We start from the raw sequence: 15,391 nt of genomic DNA on the forward strand, positions 1-15,391 counted from the left end.
CAGCAAATTTGGAAAACTCAGCAGTTGGCCACAGGACTAGAAAAGGTCAGTTTTTTTCCAATCCCAAAGAAAGGCAATGCCAAAGAATGTTCATACTACCGCACAAATGCACTCATCTCACACGCTGGCAAAGTAATACTCAAAATTCTCCAAGCCAGGCTTCAGCAATACGTGAACCATGAACTGCCTGATGTTCAAGCTGGTTTTAGAAAAGGCAGAGGAACCAGAGATCAAATTGCCAACATCTGCTGGATCATTGAAAAAGCAAGAGAGTTCCAGAAAAACATCTATTTCTGCTTTATTGACTATGCCAAAGCCTTTGACTGTGTGGATCACAATAAACTGTGGAAAATTTTGAAAGAGATGGGAATACCAGACCATCTGACCTGCCTCTTGAGAAACTTATACGCGGTTCAGGAAGCAACAGTTAGAACTGGAGATGGAACAACAGACTGGTTCCAAATAGGAAAAGGAGTACATCAAGGCTGTATATTGTCACCCTGCTTATTTAACTTATATGCAGAGTACATCATGAGAAACACTGGGCTGGAAGAAGCACAAGCTGGAATCAAGATTGCCAGGAGAAATATCAATAACCTCAGATATGCAGATGACACCACCCTTATGGCAGAAAATGAAGAGGAACTAAAAAGCCTCTTGATGAAAGTGAAAGTGGAAAGTGAAAAAGTTGGCTTAAAGCTCAACATTCAAAAAACAGGAGGAGAAGGGGACGACAGAGGATGAGATGGCTGGATGGCATCACCAACTCGATGGACATGAGTTTGGGTGAACTCTGAGAGTTGGTGATGGACAGGGAGGCCTAGCGTGCTGCAATTCATGAGGTTGCAAAGAGTCGGACATGACTGAGCAACTGAACTGAAGTGAACTGAATCCTGGGAAGGATGTATTTCCTACCCCTTGACTCTGGACTTTGTCATAAGATTTGCATTGGTGAGTAGGATGATAAGCTGAGTATAGAAATATGCTTCCCAACTTAGCTTGGTCCCTTGTGCTCCAGTCATTGCCGTAAGAAGAATATGTTTCTATCCCACTGAACCAGGAGGGCCAGGAAACACTTAGAGCAAAGATGGCCCAATGGATGCACAGATTATAAGAGTAAATTATTGTTGCTTTTAACCATTGGGTTTTGGGGTGGTTTGTTAAGCAGTATTGTTTGGCAACAGCTAAGTAATAAGCCACAATATTCAATAGGCACTATTATTATTACCATTTTAAAAATGTGAAAAAATGAGGCAAAGAGAGGTTAAGTAACTTACTAGCTAGCAAATGGGCAGAATGGTTCCAGAGTACATGCTTTTAACTATATTCACAATATTTGAGCCTTCATTTAAAAGAAAGTTTAGTCAAAACCGTATATTCTATTTTTTTCATCTTCTAATATAAATATATACTTTTCTTTATAAGGATGTCACACATCTCATCTAGTTTATTCTGAAATATATATTATTTGATGATTATCAGAGTTTATCTTTATAGATTTTGGACTAAAACTTTGTTTTATTTTTCAACCTACTTTGTTATCAATACTTTAAAACTTTAGAGCTCCGTCATTGTCAACGTTGGTAAAAACATGAGAAAAAAGCTTTAGTAAGCTATTCACCATTTCTGTCCTTTATCGAGCCCATCTTTGCATGAAATGTTCCCTTGGTATCTCTAATTTTCTTGAAGAGATCTCTAGTCTTTCTCATTCTATTGTTTTCCTCTATTTCTTTGCATTCATCACTGAGGAAGGCTTTCTTATCTCTCCTTGCTATTCTTTGGAACTCTGCATTCAAATGGGTATATCTTTCCTTTTCTCCTTTGCTTTTCACTTCTCCTCTTTTCACAGTATTTGTAAGGCCTCCCCAGACAGCCATTTTGCTTTTTTGCATTTCTTTTCCTTGGAGATAGTCATGATCCCTGTCTCCTGTACAATGTCATGAACCTCTGTCCATAGTTCATCAAGCAGTCTGTCTATCAGATCTAGGCCCTTAGATCTATTTCTCACTTCCACTGTACAATCATAAGGGATTTGATTTAGGTCATACCTGAATGGTCTAGTGGTTTTCCCTACTTTCTTCAGTTGAAGTCTGAATTTGGCACCAAGGAGTTCATGATCTGAGCCACAGTCAGTTCCCAGTCTTGTTTTTGCTGACTGTATAGAGCTTCTCCATCTTTGCCTGCAAAGAATATAATCAATCTGATTTCGGTGTTGACCATCTGGTGATGTTCATGTGTAGAGTCTTCTCTTGTGTTGTTGGAAGAGGGTGTTTGCTATGATCACTGCGTTCTCTAGGCAAAACTCTATTAGCCTTTGCCCTGCTTCATTCTGCATTCCAAGGCCAAATTTGCCTGTTACTCCAGGTGTTTCTTGACTTCCTACTTTTGCATTCCAGTCCCCTATAATGAAAAGGACATTGTTTTGGGGTGTTAGTTCTAAAAGGTCTTGTAGGTCTTCATCAGATCAGATCAGATCAGATCAGTCGCTCAGTCATGTCCGACTCTTTGTGACCCCATGAATCGAAGCAGGCCAGGCCTCCCTGTCCATCACCAACTCCCAGAGTTCACTCAGACTCACGTCCATCGAGTCAGTGATGCCATCCAGCCATCTCATCCTCTGTCGTCCCCTTCTCCTCCTGCCCCCAATCCCTCCCAGCATCAGAGTCTTTTCCAATGAGTCAACTCTTCACATGAGGTGGCCAAAGTACTGGAGTTTCAGCTTTAGCATCATTCCTTCCAAAGAAATCCCAGGGCTGATCTCCTTCAGAATGGACTGGTTGGATCTCCTTGCAGTCCAAGGGACTCTCAAGAGTCTTCTCCAACACCACAGTTCAAAAGCATCAATTCTTCCGCGCTCAGCCTTATTCACAGTCCAACTCTCACATCCATGCATGACCACAGGAAAAAACATAGCCTTGACTAGACGAACCTTTGTTGGCAAAGTAATGTCTCTGCTTTTGAACATGCTATCTAGGTTGGTCATAACTTTCCTTCCAAGGAGTAAGCGTCTTTTAATTTCATGGCTGCAGTCACCATCTGTAGTGATTTTGGAGCCCAGAAAAATAAAGTCTGACACTGTTTCCACTGTTTCCCCATCTATTTCCCATGAAGTGGTAGGCCCGGATGCCATGATCTTCGTTTTCTGAATGTTGAGCTTTAAGCCAATTTTTTCACTCTCCACTTTCACTTTCATCAAGAGGCTTTTGAGTTCCTCTTCACTTTCTGCCATAAGGGTGTCTTCATAGAACCGTTCAACTTCAGCTTCTTCAGCATTACTAGTTGGGTCATAGGCTTGGATTAGTGTGAATTGGATGGTTTGCCTTGGAAATGAACTGAGGTCATTCTGTCGTTTTTGAGATTGCATCCAAGTACTGCATTATGGACTCTTTTGTTGACCATAATGGCTACTCCATTTCTTCTAAGGGATTCCTGCTCACAGTAGTAGATATAATGGTCATCTGAGTTAAATTCACCTATTCCAGTCCACTTGAGTTCGCTGATTCCTAGAATGTTGACGTTCTCTCTTGCCATCTCCTGTTTGACCACTTCCAATTTGCCTTGATTCATGGACCTGACATCCCAGGTTCCTATGCAATATTGCTCTTTACAACATTGGACCTTGCTTCTATCACCAGTCACATCCACAACTGGGTATTGTTTTTGCTTTGGCTCTGTCCCTTCATTCTTTCTGGAGTTATTTCTCTACTGATCTCCAGTAGCATATTGGGCACCTACCGATCTGGGGAGTTCCTGTTTCAGTATCCTATCATTTTGCCTTTTCATACTGTTCATGGGGTTCTCAAGGCAAGAATACTGAAGTGGTTTGCCATTCCCTTCTCCAGTGGACCATATTCTGTCAGACCTCTCCACCATGACCCACCCATCTTGGGTGGCCCCACACGGCATGGCTTGGTTTCATTGAGGTAGATAAGGCTGTGGTCCATGTGATTAGATTGACTAGTTTTCTGTGATTATGGTTTCAGTGTGTCTGCCCTCTGCTGCCCTCTAACAACACCTACCATCTTACTTGGGTTTCTCTTACCTTGGCCATGGGGGATCTCTTTACGGCTGCTCCAGCAAAGCGCAGCTGCTGCTCCTTACCTTGGACGAGGGGTATCTCCTCACGGCCGCCCCTCCTGACCTTGAACGTGGAGTAGCTCCTCTCGGCCCTCCTGCGCCCGCACAGCCACCACTCTTTGGACGTGGGGTTGCTCACATCTTTTAAAAATGCATTTAAAAATTGGCTGTATCTGTTAAGTGTCTGAGTACATGTTTAGGTGAAAATAAATAATCTCCAGAAAAAAAGAAAATAGCGTTAACAGGCATGCTGTCTTACTGCTGCTGCTGCTGCTAAGTCACTTCAGTCATGTCCGACTCTGTGCGACCCCATAGACGGCAGCCCACCAGGCTCCCCCGTCCCTGCTAGGCAAAGACAAAACAAACAAAATCTTGTTTAGGGGTATGTGGTTTGCAAGTTAGGGCAATTCTGTCTATCCACACTGGGGAGGGTACAGAAAATGTCATATTTATGATGAGAAGCAATATAAATATTTCAAAGATATCCTGGTGCAACTCCCCATTTTTCTGCTCATCTGTGGCTTTCTTAGCTTCTCCATTTACAGATAGGCTTCTCACGTCCACTCCTTCGTTCCACCCTTCACCCCTGACCATCCAATACCCTTGGTGTGGCCGCTGAGGAGCTCCAGGCCACGCTGTGGTACCTTATTCTGGTAGTGAGGATCCTGCCGGGTTACCCAGTTTTCCCTGCCAGCAAACTTTTCCATTAATGTTATCCAATTAAATGAAGTCATATCTGTGTCTCTTGTGCCTTTGTCCCTTGCGTTCCTCTTAGTTGATTTACTTCCTCCTTCTAAACTTTGAATGAATGCTCTCTTCCATCAGATGACATAGCCATTTGTTGTTGTTCAGTCACCCAGTCGTGTCCAACTCTTTGTGACCCCATAGACTGCAGCATGCTAGGCCTCTCTGTCCCTCCCCATCTCCCGAATTTTGTTCAAGTTCATGTCCATTGCATCAGTGATGCCATGCAACCATCTCATCTTCCTCCTCAGAAGGAGAAAATGGTGTCAGAGGACAGAGCCATAGCATAATTCTTTATCCTAAGGAATATATTACTGTAGAAATTTTACCCATCGTGACAGTTGCATGACTCTAGTCGTCACTCCCTAAAATCTCTTCCTAAAAACATCCTGGGATTTCTTTTCCTATATTTTTCATCATCTCTTGCTCTAAAACAAAAATCTTCAAGAGACTCGGTACTCTCAGGGTGAAACTACAATTCTTCAAACTTATCAACTGAGGCAATTCATTCGTAGTCTATTTCTATAAATCCCAGAAATAACCTCAAAAAGATTTAATAGAATATATTATCATGCCATGTCCTATTTAAAGGACCTCATCACTTCTGATGCCCCTGGAATCAAGTTCCAGCCCTTCATACCTTTTCAAAGCTCTTCAATATCTGGTGTCACTTGAACTTTCTAACATTATTTCCCAAACTCCTCCAGTCCAAATGTGTCTCGGCTGGTTGGTATTCTCTTTTCTTTTTCATGAAATGTCCTTCCTTTAACTTCTTCTTTCCTTCCCAAATTTCCATCATACTTTAAGACATAGCTTTAGTCCCACCTCTTGATTAAGTTTTGCATGAGTAATCAGTTCACACTAATTTCATCTCTAAGCAATCCTGCTTTTCTCATCTTTTAAACTGAACCAAATAATACCTTTAGTTTTTGTATAATCATTCTATAACTGGAGGAGTATATTTGCAATGTGACCACATCCAAGCCAAAATAAACCTAAGATGTGATTCCATAGGGAAGCTGATGCCTGAACACCAAAATACCAGCTCAGAAAAGAAGTAGAAGTTATTGGGGGTCTTTAACTTTGGATTTCATGAGGATGTTAGAACTATTGCTTAGAGTACATGAAACCCAATCCTATAATTAGAAATGTGAAGTTTATATAGTTAAAATATCAGTAGAGGTACAATAAAGGCTAGACCATTAAACTGCCTCTGATTTTATTCTCAAGTCTTTCTTATGGATGTGGGTATAACCCTTACCTATTCCCTACTGTGGGCAGGGCACCCAGCTGATGGATTTTACCCTTCAAGTCACATCTCAGTTGGTCTGCCATGGCATGACCATTCTTGTTTCTTGGCTCTTACTACCAATTGTAAATAGTTCTTATTCTCCTTTTGTGTTAGTCCTGTTTATTCCAGAAGTGGCTTTTTTAGGGCTGAGTTCTGCCTTTCCGTCCTACGTGTGGATTGTCTGCATGCCTTGTGTGGGAATTGGAATTCTCCAGCTCTAGCAGCTGTGTTCTGTCCTGTGTGGCTGGAAAACATCTTAAAACCACTTATGGGAAGAATATCTTTTGAAAAACATGGGTCTTGAAGTCATACAGATTTCTAAGTCTAAATTTCCTGCATAAAGGGGATAACAAGCAAAATAACATCACCTTCGATTTGAAGGTCATTTCTTGTACCACCCCACTCACCACCACACCCAGTCTAAGACACCTTTCTTTCTTTTAAAATTTCTTTGAATTGTTTCTTCACTTTTGAATACTTATCTGAATAGTTATACAGAACACCACAGAATAATAGGTATTAGAGTTTGGTGATGATTAGTTTATCAGTATATTTCTTCCCCACCACAATTTAAGTTCCACTAGAGCTGAGGCCACCACCCCTATGACAGAAAGTGAAGAGGAACTCAAAAGCCTCTTGATGAAAGTGAAAGTGGAGAGTGAAAAAGTTGGCTTAAAACTCAACATTCAGAAAACGAAGATCATGGCATCTGGGCCCATCACTTCATGGGAAATAGATGGGGAAACAGTGGAAACAGTGTCAGACTTTATTTTTCGGGGGCTCCAAAATCAGTGCAGATGGTGACTGCAGCCATGAAATTAAAAGACGCTTACTCCGTGGAAGGAAAGTTATGACCAACCTAGATAGCATGTTCAAAAGCACAGACATTACTTTGCCAACAAAGGTTCGTCTAGTCAAGGCTATGGTTTTTCCTGTGGTCATGCATGGATGTGAGAGCTGGACTGTGAAGAAGGCTGAGTGCCGAAGAATTGATGCTTTTGAACTGTGGTGTTGGAGAAGACTCTTGAGAGTCCCTTGGACTGCAAGGAGATCCAACCAGTCCATTCTGAAGGAGATCAGCCCTGGGATTTCTTTGGAAGGAATGATGCTAAAGCTGAAACTCCAGTACTTTGGCCACCTCATGTGAAGAGTTGACTCATTGGAAAAGACCCTGATGCTGGGAGGGATTGGGAGCAGGAGGAGAAGGGGACAACAGAGGATGAGATGGCTGGATGGCATCACCGACTCGATGGACGTGAGTCTGAGTGAACTCCGGGAGTTGGTGGTGGATAGGGAGACCTGGTGTGCTGCGATTCTTGGGGTCACAAAGAGCTGGACACGACTGAGAAACTGAACTGAAATGAACTGAGAGCAGAGGCCTGGCGGGCTGCAGTTCAGTCCAAGGGGTTGCAAAGAGTCAGATAGGAGTGACTAACACTTTTAAGTGGGGCTTCCCTGGTGACTCAGATGGTAAAGAATCTGCCTGTAAATGCAGAAGACCTGGGTTTGATCCCTGGGTTGGGAATATCCCTGGAGAAGTGAATGGTTACCCACTCCAGTATTCTTGACTAGAGAATTCCACAGACAGAGGAGCCTGGTGTGCTACAGTCCATGGGGCTGCAAAGAGTCAGACATGACTGACCAACACTTTTCAGAACAAAAGCTATGCCAGACATAGTTTACCATTGTTTCCAGCCTATAGCACTGGCCCAACTCCTCAAATATTTGTTGAATGGGTAAATTCCTTATAAGGCTGGTGGAGAAGGAGAGGAGGTAAAGAGTGTAAAACACTATATAAATATTTAGAGCATGTGTGTGTGTGAGTGTGTGTTTATCAGTACACAGAGTACTACGGTTAGTACATGGTATTTGGTTAAAGGTCTGTCTAGTCCAAGCTATGGTTTTTCTAGTGGTCACGTATGGATGTGAGAGTTGGACGATAAAGAAAGCTGAGCGCCAAAGAATTGATGCTTTTGAACTGTGGTGTTGGAGAAGACTCTTGAGAGTCCCTTGGACTGCAAGGAGATCCAACCAGTCCATCCTAAAGGAGATAGTCCTGGGTATTCATGGAAGGACTGATGTTGAAGCTGAAACTCCAATACTTTGGCCACCTGATGCGAAGAGCTGACTCATTTGAAAAGACCCTGATGCTGGGAAAGATTGTGGACAGGAGGAGAAGGGGACGACAGAGGATGAGATGGCTGGATAGTATCACCAACTCAATGGATATAAGTTTGGGTAGGCTCCAGGAGTTGGTGATGGACAGGGAGGCCTGGCGTGCTGCAGTTCATGGGGTCGCAAAGAGTCAGACACGACTGAGCGACTGAACTGAACTGAACATTTATTTTTTTATTCTTGCTTGAAATCTGAACTGAAAATAGCCCTCCCTCTTGCAGTAGCAACACAGACACTTCTTGTGTTATATCACTGACTCTCCCCAACTAAAAGTAGTGGATTGATCTGAATGTTCATTTGCCTCTTTTCTACTGAAGCACCTGATTAGGCCACAGAGCTGGGAGCATTACCTCACAGTGCTTTCAGTCTCCCAATACTCAGTTCTCTCATTACATATTTGGTGATTTAACTCACAGACCTGCTAAGATCACATTCCCAAGCAGTCTTCTAAAACTGCCCATGTCTCCACAGACTAACCAGAATGGCCTCAGAGAAGAGAACAGCCTAATGGAAGACTACACGTGTTAGCAAAATTACCTGCATGGAGCACATAGAAAGTTTCAAAGGTGTTAAGTTTCCATTTTACACATTTCGCCTAGAAACTTAACAGGAACTTCAGCAACATGGTGGAATATGATACTGTAAACCAATTATACTTCAATAAAATAAATAAGTAAATACACAAAAATAAATAGCTAAGTAAAACTTAGATTTATATCTAGGCAACAAAGAGAATCTGACATTTTATGTGCCAGCACATAGTAGGTGCCCAATAAATAGCTGCTGAATAACTTTGGGGAGGGGGAAAGTATGTCTCAGTGGCTCCTGGCCTTGATTGCCTCCCCATCAGATACTATAAACCCCCTTCCTGTCTTGGAGCAGGGTTTTAAAAACACTACTCTAGTAAAAGCAGGCGTATCTTCACAATCAAGACAAGCTTTTGTTTTACTCCACAGTTTAAAAAAAGGGGGGAGGGGGGCAGAGTTGCCCGAATTTCTAGATGGGAAATGGTGGTTTCTTTACTGCAGGAGTGCAGACCGGCCTCGTGGTTCCTGGGGGTGAAACGTGCAACTCTTCTTCCTCTCCGTGTTCTTGGCTGGAGATAGCTGTGGGTAAGTTTGGGGAGATGGAAGAAGGCGATTTCAGTGTCTTCACGTAGAGAGACGCTAATCAGGAAGTCAGCAATAGCCAAAAATCAGGAAGCCAGCAATAGCCAAAGGAAATTCAACTTGTAGTCGCGACTGTTTGGAAAAAAAAAAAAAAAGAGGCGGGGATAAAAGTAGGAAAAATTGGGGGAGGGGGAGGCTAGTAAAGGAAAATCAGAAAAGAGAGTGTGTCTGCGCACTCTGTTGTTTCTCCTGCGCTTCCTTTCTCTCTCCCTCCAGAAGCTAGAAAAAGTTTGCAGGCGCAGCATTCGGGATGGGTGAGCGGGATGTTGATCTGCAGACCCTGGAGGAAAAGCGCCCGCTTCCCTCTTCCCCATTCCCGCAGCCGTCTTCCCCTCTCGGAAGGACGGAAGGCAGTCCTCCTGGAGACCCAGGGAAGCTGTAGCCCGCGATCCCGCAGGGCTCAAGCAGCGAGCAGCACTGTCTCTCTGGCAAAGCCTCCCCTACCTCTTCCATCCTCCTCCCGGAAGGGAAAAAAGGCAAGATCGAACCTCTAAACCGACTTTACCCCTCCCCCTCTTCCTGGGGGAGCTGAAGCAGAAAGTACGGTTCTGTGATTCACTGGAGAGAAAAGAGGGTGGAGGCAGCAAAGAACTCCGAGTGCCAAAACTAAGCTGGTTAGCTGACAAAACGCACGCAGCTTGCAGCGCTTCCGCGGGTGCTCCAACCCCGCGGAGACCAAGCGTGCTTGGCGCGGAGCAGGCGCGGGGTCAGGGACCGATTTGCGCCCCGAGGGCTCCAGGGGCGAGGAGAAGTTCCTACAACGAAGGGGTGGTCAACGGTGGAGGGAGATCGGTTAAGCGGGGTGTTTTTTACTGATTTGGCCGCCTGGAGAGTGTCGGAGAGATTGGCAAACGCCTGGGAGAGGAAAGAGAAACAGAGCCCTGAAAGAGTGGAGAAAGTGATCAGGACTCCGGTTCACTGCCTGCAGCTCTTTATCTGCCTTGGCTAGTGCTTTTTATCGGCGGTTCAGCTTCCCAGTACTTTCCAGCTGAGGGGACTTCTAGACCGACGGTCGATCCCACATCCTTCAGTGCGCGCGCCTCCCAACTCCGCAAGACCCTCCTCACCTCCTCATCCTCGAGGGCGAAAAGTTCCGGCCACGAGTAGTTCCTGCCCAAGGTGATTTTCAGTTCCTTACTTGATTTTTTTGTTTTCCTCTTGGGAACTTTTGGGTGGAGGCTTTGACTTTTTGTGTGGAGGCTTTGACTTTTTGTGTGGAAGCTACTTTGGGGAGCGAGGAGGGGGGGAAAGTGCAATTTGATGGAGAAAAGCGACTCCTTGTTTTCTCACACGTCCCGTCCCTTAAGCCACCACTTCTAGAAGATTAAAGTTGTTGGACGTGGGGACAGCTGAGAGGAGAACAGGACTTCTTTCCAGGTGGAGCCCCTCCACCGCCTGTTGAGTCTGTTCCTCCTGCGTGCATGTGTGCGCCAGCGGCGGCGCGGGGTGCGTTGCTCTGCTTTGGAGTCTCAGCTGGGACCAGAGTGAATGGCCCCCAGGGGCTGCGCGGGGCCTCTGCCTCCGCCACCTTCTCCACAGACCTGGGTCTGGCCCAGAAAGATGCTAGCCATGGGGGCGCTGGCAGGCTTCTGGGTTCTCAGCCTCCTCACTTATGGTTACCTATCCTGGGGCCAGGGCTTGGAGGAGGAGGAAGAAGGGGCTTTGCGAGCTCAAACTGGAGAGAGACTGGAGCCCAGCGTAACTGCCCTGTCCCAGCCCCATCTCATTTTCATCCTAGCGGATGATCAGGGATTTAGAGATGTGGGTTACCATGGATCAGAGATAAAGACTCCCACCCTTGACAAGCTTGCTGCCGAAGGAGTTAAACTGGAGAACTACTATGTCCAGCCTATTTGCACACCGTCCAGGAGTCAGTTTATTACTGGAAAGTAAGTGTTACTTTATTCTTTGCAGATATCTTAAGCATTTAATTAAGATGCAGCTCCTAACTTAATGGAGTTGCAGTAAATATGGGAAACTAAATGAATGAATGAGTGAATGAATGGATGGATTTAATGCATTTAGCTGTGGTGGGTATTAAAATGGATGTCCTGTTGATGATCTTGAAAGTCTCCTCGCTAGATTAGTCTCATTTTCCTTACTCTCAGCCCGCTGTGAAGTGCGTTCAGAGTTTTAAAATGAGATCAGAACTTATAAACTCCCATCTACCAACCAGAGATCTCCAGAAGTGTTCCTTTCTAAATGGATTTTGGCTTTTGAGCTCTCTTAGATTTTGTTTCCGGTGTCAGAATTCCTAGTCACCGTCACTGGTAAGAGAAATAGACCAAAATTTTTCTGGACTCTTGGTTTATTTGTAAATCTAGGATTGAATAATCAAAGCCACAGGTAAGCACAGAGAGAAGAAGGGCAAAGAAACTTATGGAAGGCAGTGTAAAATCTGGTCAGTGTACATGGGACTCTGGGTCTTTGATAGGTAATTTTCTCTTACAAGATCATTGGGGAAGGCAATATGTAATCACCAAGACAGTTCTCAAAAAGGGGAGAAAATACAGTGGAAAATGCTCAGTATGAGTTAAAATTCATCCGAAGTCTTCCACTGTACCTCACATGTCTGGGGATTTTCTGATTAACTCTAAGAAAGATAAGATTATTTGGATGCTTAAGAAAGTGTTTTTAATATTATTGTTACTTTGCTAAATAGCTAAATCTCCTACTCAGGGCGTTCACTCATTCATATTTTTACTCTATCCTATCCGAATATAGGTTACTATAACTAGTTTGCTGGTCCAAATTCAGCCTGTGGAATGGAGATAAACTAGGAGACCCAGAGGTTTAGCTAGTGGACAGAGGTAGAAGAAAAGCCTTAGAGGTTTCAGTGAATGAGTCTTGTGATTTCAGTTTCAGGGTAGACTTGCTTCAGTGAAGTTGTTCTTGGAATTGGTTCCTGTAAGAGTAGCCAGTATCCATTGGAAAAATAAAGACTATTTTGTAGGAATCTCTGTCTTGCAGAGACTTTTGCTTACTACCCGATTTCCACTGCTTAGCAAACTGTCAGAAGTTAGCATCACTGCCAGAAAAAAAAAAAAAAAAAATCCAATCATTTCCTGTCTTGAGAGTGAGAGTAAAGAAGACTCACTGTACTTAAGAGTCATTCTAAAGGTTAACTGTGGCATCAGAAAGTCAGGGGCATTTGGTATTTATAAAGTAGCAGACTGTTGGCTAGAAAATAACAAGTCCATTTGATGGCCTGAGGGTCAAGTTCTTTATATCTAATCCCAAACATCCTTATATTTGGTATTTGAAATAAATTTGTCGTAAATGCTTCACTGAAACTCTTCAACTACATTTATAGAATTTGGATTTATTCAGATAGCTAAGAGTAATTGAAAAACATATACCTAAATGGTATTAATTTATCTTTCACAATAGAACATTTAAGACTTTTTTTTTTCATCAAAAAACATCTAGTTCCTAAAGCATTATCTTGCACTGATAAAATATCTAGGTTTTTATCTTTCAATCTTGATGTTTAATTAATGACAGGAAGCAGAAGTCAAGGTGGAAATAAATTCTCATTTTTCTTTGTTGTCAAAGGTTGACTTTCCTGTCTTTTCAATGCAAACACCTCAGGAAAAGATTGATTCTCCTTGTTAAATTTTTCTGTTCAGTGTAACAAGTTGTGTAACTGTTTTATAGAAAAAAAGTTCAAATAATTACTGTGATTTGACTTAAATTTCTGTTTGAATTAAACAGTTGAAGACGTTTACACTTTCAGTTCTCCTTTTAGACAAATTGCTGGAACCTTCCTTAAATGAACACAGATGTAAGAAAGAAAGTGGTTATAGAAGCCTGGTTCTGGGTCTAATATTCATAATGCAAGCCCAGAAAATATGATCATTTGTCCTCTACATGGGTACTTTTCTATTATTTCTGGATCCTCTAAAGTTAATAGAAAACCTAAATTAACGAATTACATTAAGGGAAAGAACAGGTTATGTGGAATATGATAAAATTCAAAGACTGTCACATTTATGAAGGAAGAGTTGAAGTGATTGAAGCTGGAGCTACTTTTGATACTATTAACAAAACAATCCTGCCTTTATATTTTGCTGGAGTCAAAATGTAAAAATCTATTCCCTTATACTGTACATAGCTATGATAAATTCCAATTTCTTTAACAATTTACATCCTATCAGTCTGGCAATATTGAACATAAGCCAGCCTGTCAATAAGCATTCACTGTGTACAGATGCCATATTGGAACTGTGAGGAGCAAAGAAGTAAGCCCTAAGCTCTGGACCGTGACTCTCAAGTTTGTGCAAAAAGAATCAGCCCAACTGCTAGTAGCTGAAGTATAGTCTTCCAGCTTCAGTGGTCTGGGGTTGAGCCCAGAAATTAATAGTAATTTAACAAACGTATCCAGTTATTCTAATAATGATCCTAATATAAACTGAGTGTTAATATTAAACACTGGCATCTACTGAGCAGTTCCTGTGTTCCGAGATAAAGCATTTTTATCTCATTGAATCTTTCCAACAGTTCTATGAGGTGGTTGTTACTGTTATCCCTACTTTGAGTAGATGTGGCAGTCGATTCCAGGAGAGAGAGTAATGCAGACATTCTGTGTACTGGGCTTTGAGAAACAACACTGTAAGTGTTCAAAGTTAGACTGGAGATAGAAAGGTTGATTGAGAAAGCAGCTGCCTACATTTGATTTATTTCAAAGTAATTTTCCCACCTTTAAAAAAAAATAGTTTTTCAAATAAAGACATATAGCAATGACATCATTTCTTCTTAAAGAGAATATAATGAAGGCCTCAGAAGAATTATAAATTTTGCAAAATTTAGATGTGTTTTATGCAGACTTTAGAGTTGGAAAAACTGGCAATCTGAGCTGAATATATATCTTTGGCAATACTTTTTTGTTCTGACTATTTTGTTATTCATTTTTTCCCACTTGAAATACCATGATGATCATTTAACAAATGTAAAGATAAACCAAATAATGTGTATTTGTAATATGATATTTGATTTGATAAATTTAAAAAAAAAAAACAAAAAAAACCCCTGCAACTCGCCAAGGGTAATCACGACCCAGCTTCTAACACTTTATTTTGCCTGTTTTTGAACTTCAGATAAATAGAATGGTAGAAAAGGTATTTTTTAATGTCTGGCTTCTTTCTATTAACATTTTGTTGTAAAATTCACCCATATTGTCAGCTGGAGTTATAATCCACTTATTCTCATCAGTGAATAGTGTTCTTTTATATAAATATACTATATTTATTCTTCCATTCTGTTGAATGACATGTGGGTTTTTTTGGTGTTGGGCCATTATTAATAGTGCTGCCATAAACATACTTGCATATATTTTTGGTGAATATATTTGTATGTGTCTAGGGTATCTATCAAAAAGCAGGATTACTGGATAATTGGAATATATATATATATATACACACACATATATATACACACACACACAGTTTTTGTAGATACTTCCTAGCACTTACCTAAAGTGGCTCAGCCACCATATATTCTCATTAGCGATGGAAAGTTTGCTTCACATTATTGCTAACACTGGTTGGTATCTCTTTCATTTTAGTCATTTTGGTTATTATGCACTGGTATACCATTATGGTTTGGTTTGTATTTCCCTGGTGACTGAAGAAATTGAGCATATTTCATATTTTTATGGACTGGATATTTACTTGTATCTGATTTTTTGCCTGAGTTTTCATTAGGTGATTGCTTTTCCTTATTGATTTGTGGTAGTTATTTTTATATTCTATTCCTTTGTCAGATATTTGAATTGCAAATGACCTCTCCCATTCTGTGACTTGTTTTTTTCACTTTCTTAATGTTTTTTGATGAACAGAGGGTTTTAAATTTATTATAGGCTTATTTATAATCTTTTTCTTGATGTCCTATTTAAGGTATCTTTGACTAAATCAAGATCATTACAATGGTCTTTTAA

At 41.7% G+C, this 15,391-nt stretch overlaps 1 protein-coding gene and 1 long non-coding RNA gene across 2 annotated transcripts in view; both read left to right on the forward strand.

Annotated features, from left to right (window-relative positions):
- The first annotated feature begins 8,599 nt into the window (after positions 1-8,599).
- Positions 8,600-15,391, forward strand: part of LOC104972660 (uncharacterized) — a 133,302-nt gene continuing 126,510 nt past the window's right edge. The window contains exon 1 of the long non-coding RNA XR_001500471.3: positions 8,600-10,575. This is a non-coding gene — a long non-coding RNA (uncharacterized lncRNA). The remainder of the gene's footprint in view (positions 10,576-15,391) is intronic.
- ARSJ (arylsulfatase family member J) overlaps positions 10,572-15,391 on the forward strand; it is an 84,482-nt gene continuing 79,662 nt past the window's right edge. The window contains exon 1 of the mRNA XM_002688099.6: positions 10,572-11,345. Within this exon, the coding sequence (XP_002688145.2) occupies positions 10,945-11,345 (401 nt within the window). The 5' untranslated portion in view covers positions 10,572-10,944. The remainder of the gene's footprint in view (positions 11,346-15,391) is intronic.

The sequence above is a fragment of the Bos taurus genome, chromosome 6 (genome assembly GCF_002263795.3).
Source record: "Bos taurus isolate L1 Dominette 01449 registration number 42190680 breed Hereford chromosome 6, ARS-UCD2.0, whole genome shotgun sequence".
Classification (NCBI taxonomy): Eukaryota; Metazoa; Chordata; class Mammalia; order Artiodactyla; family Bovidae; genus Bos; species Bos taurus.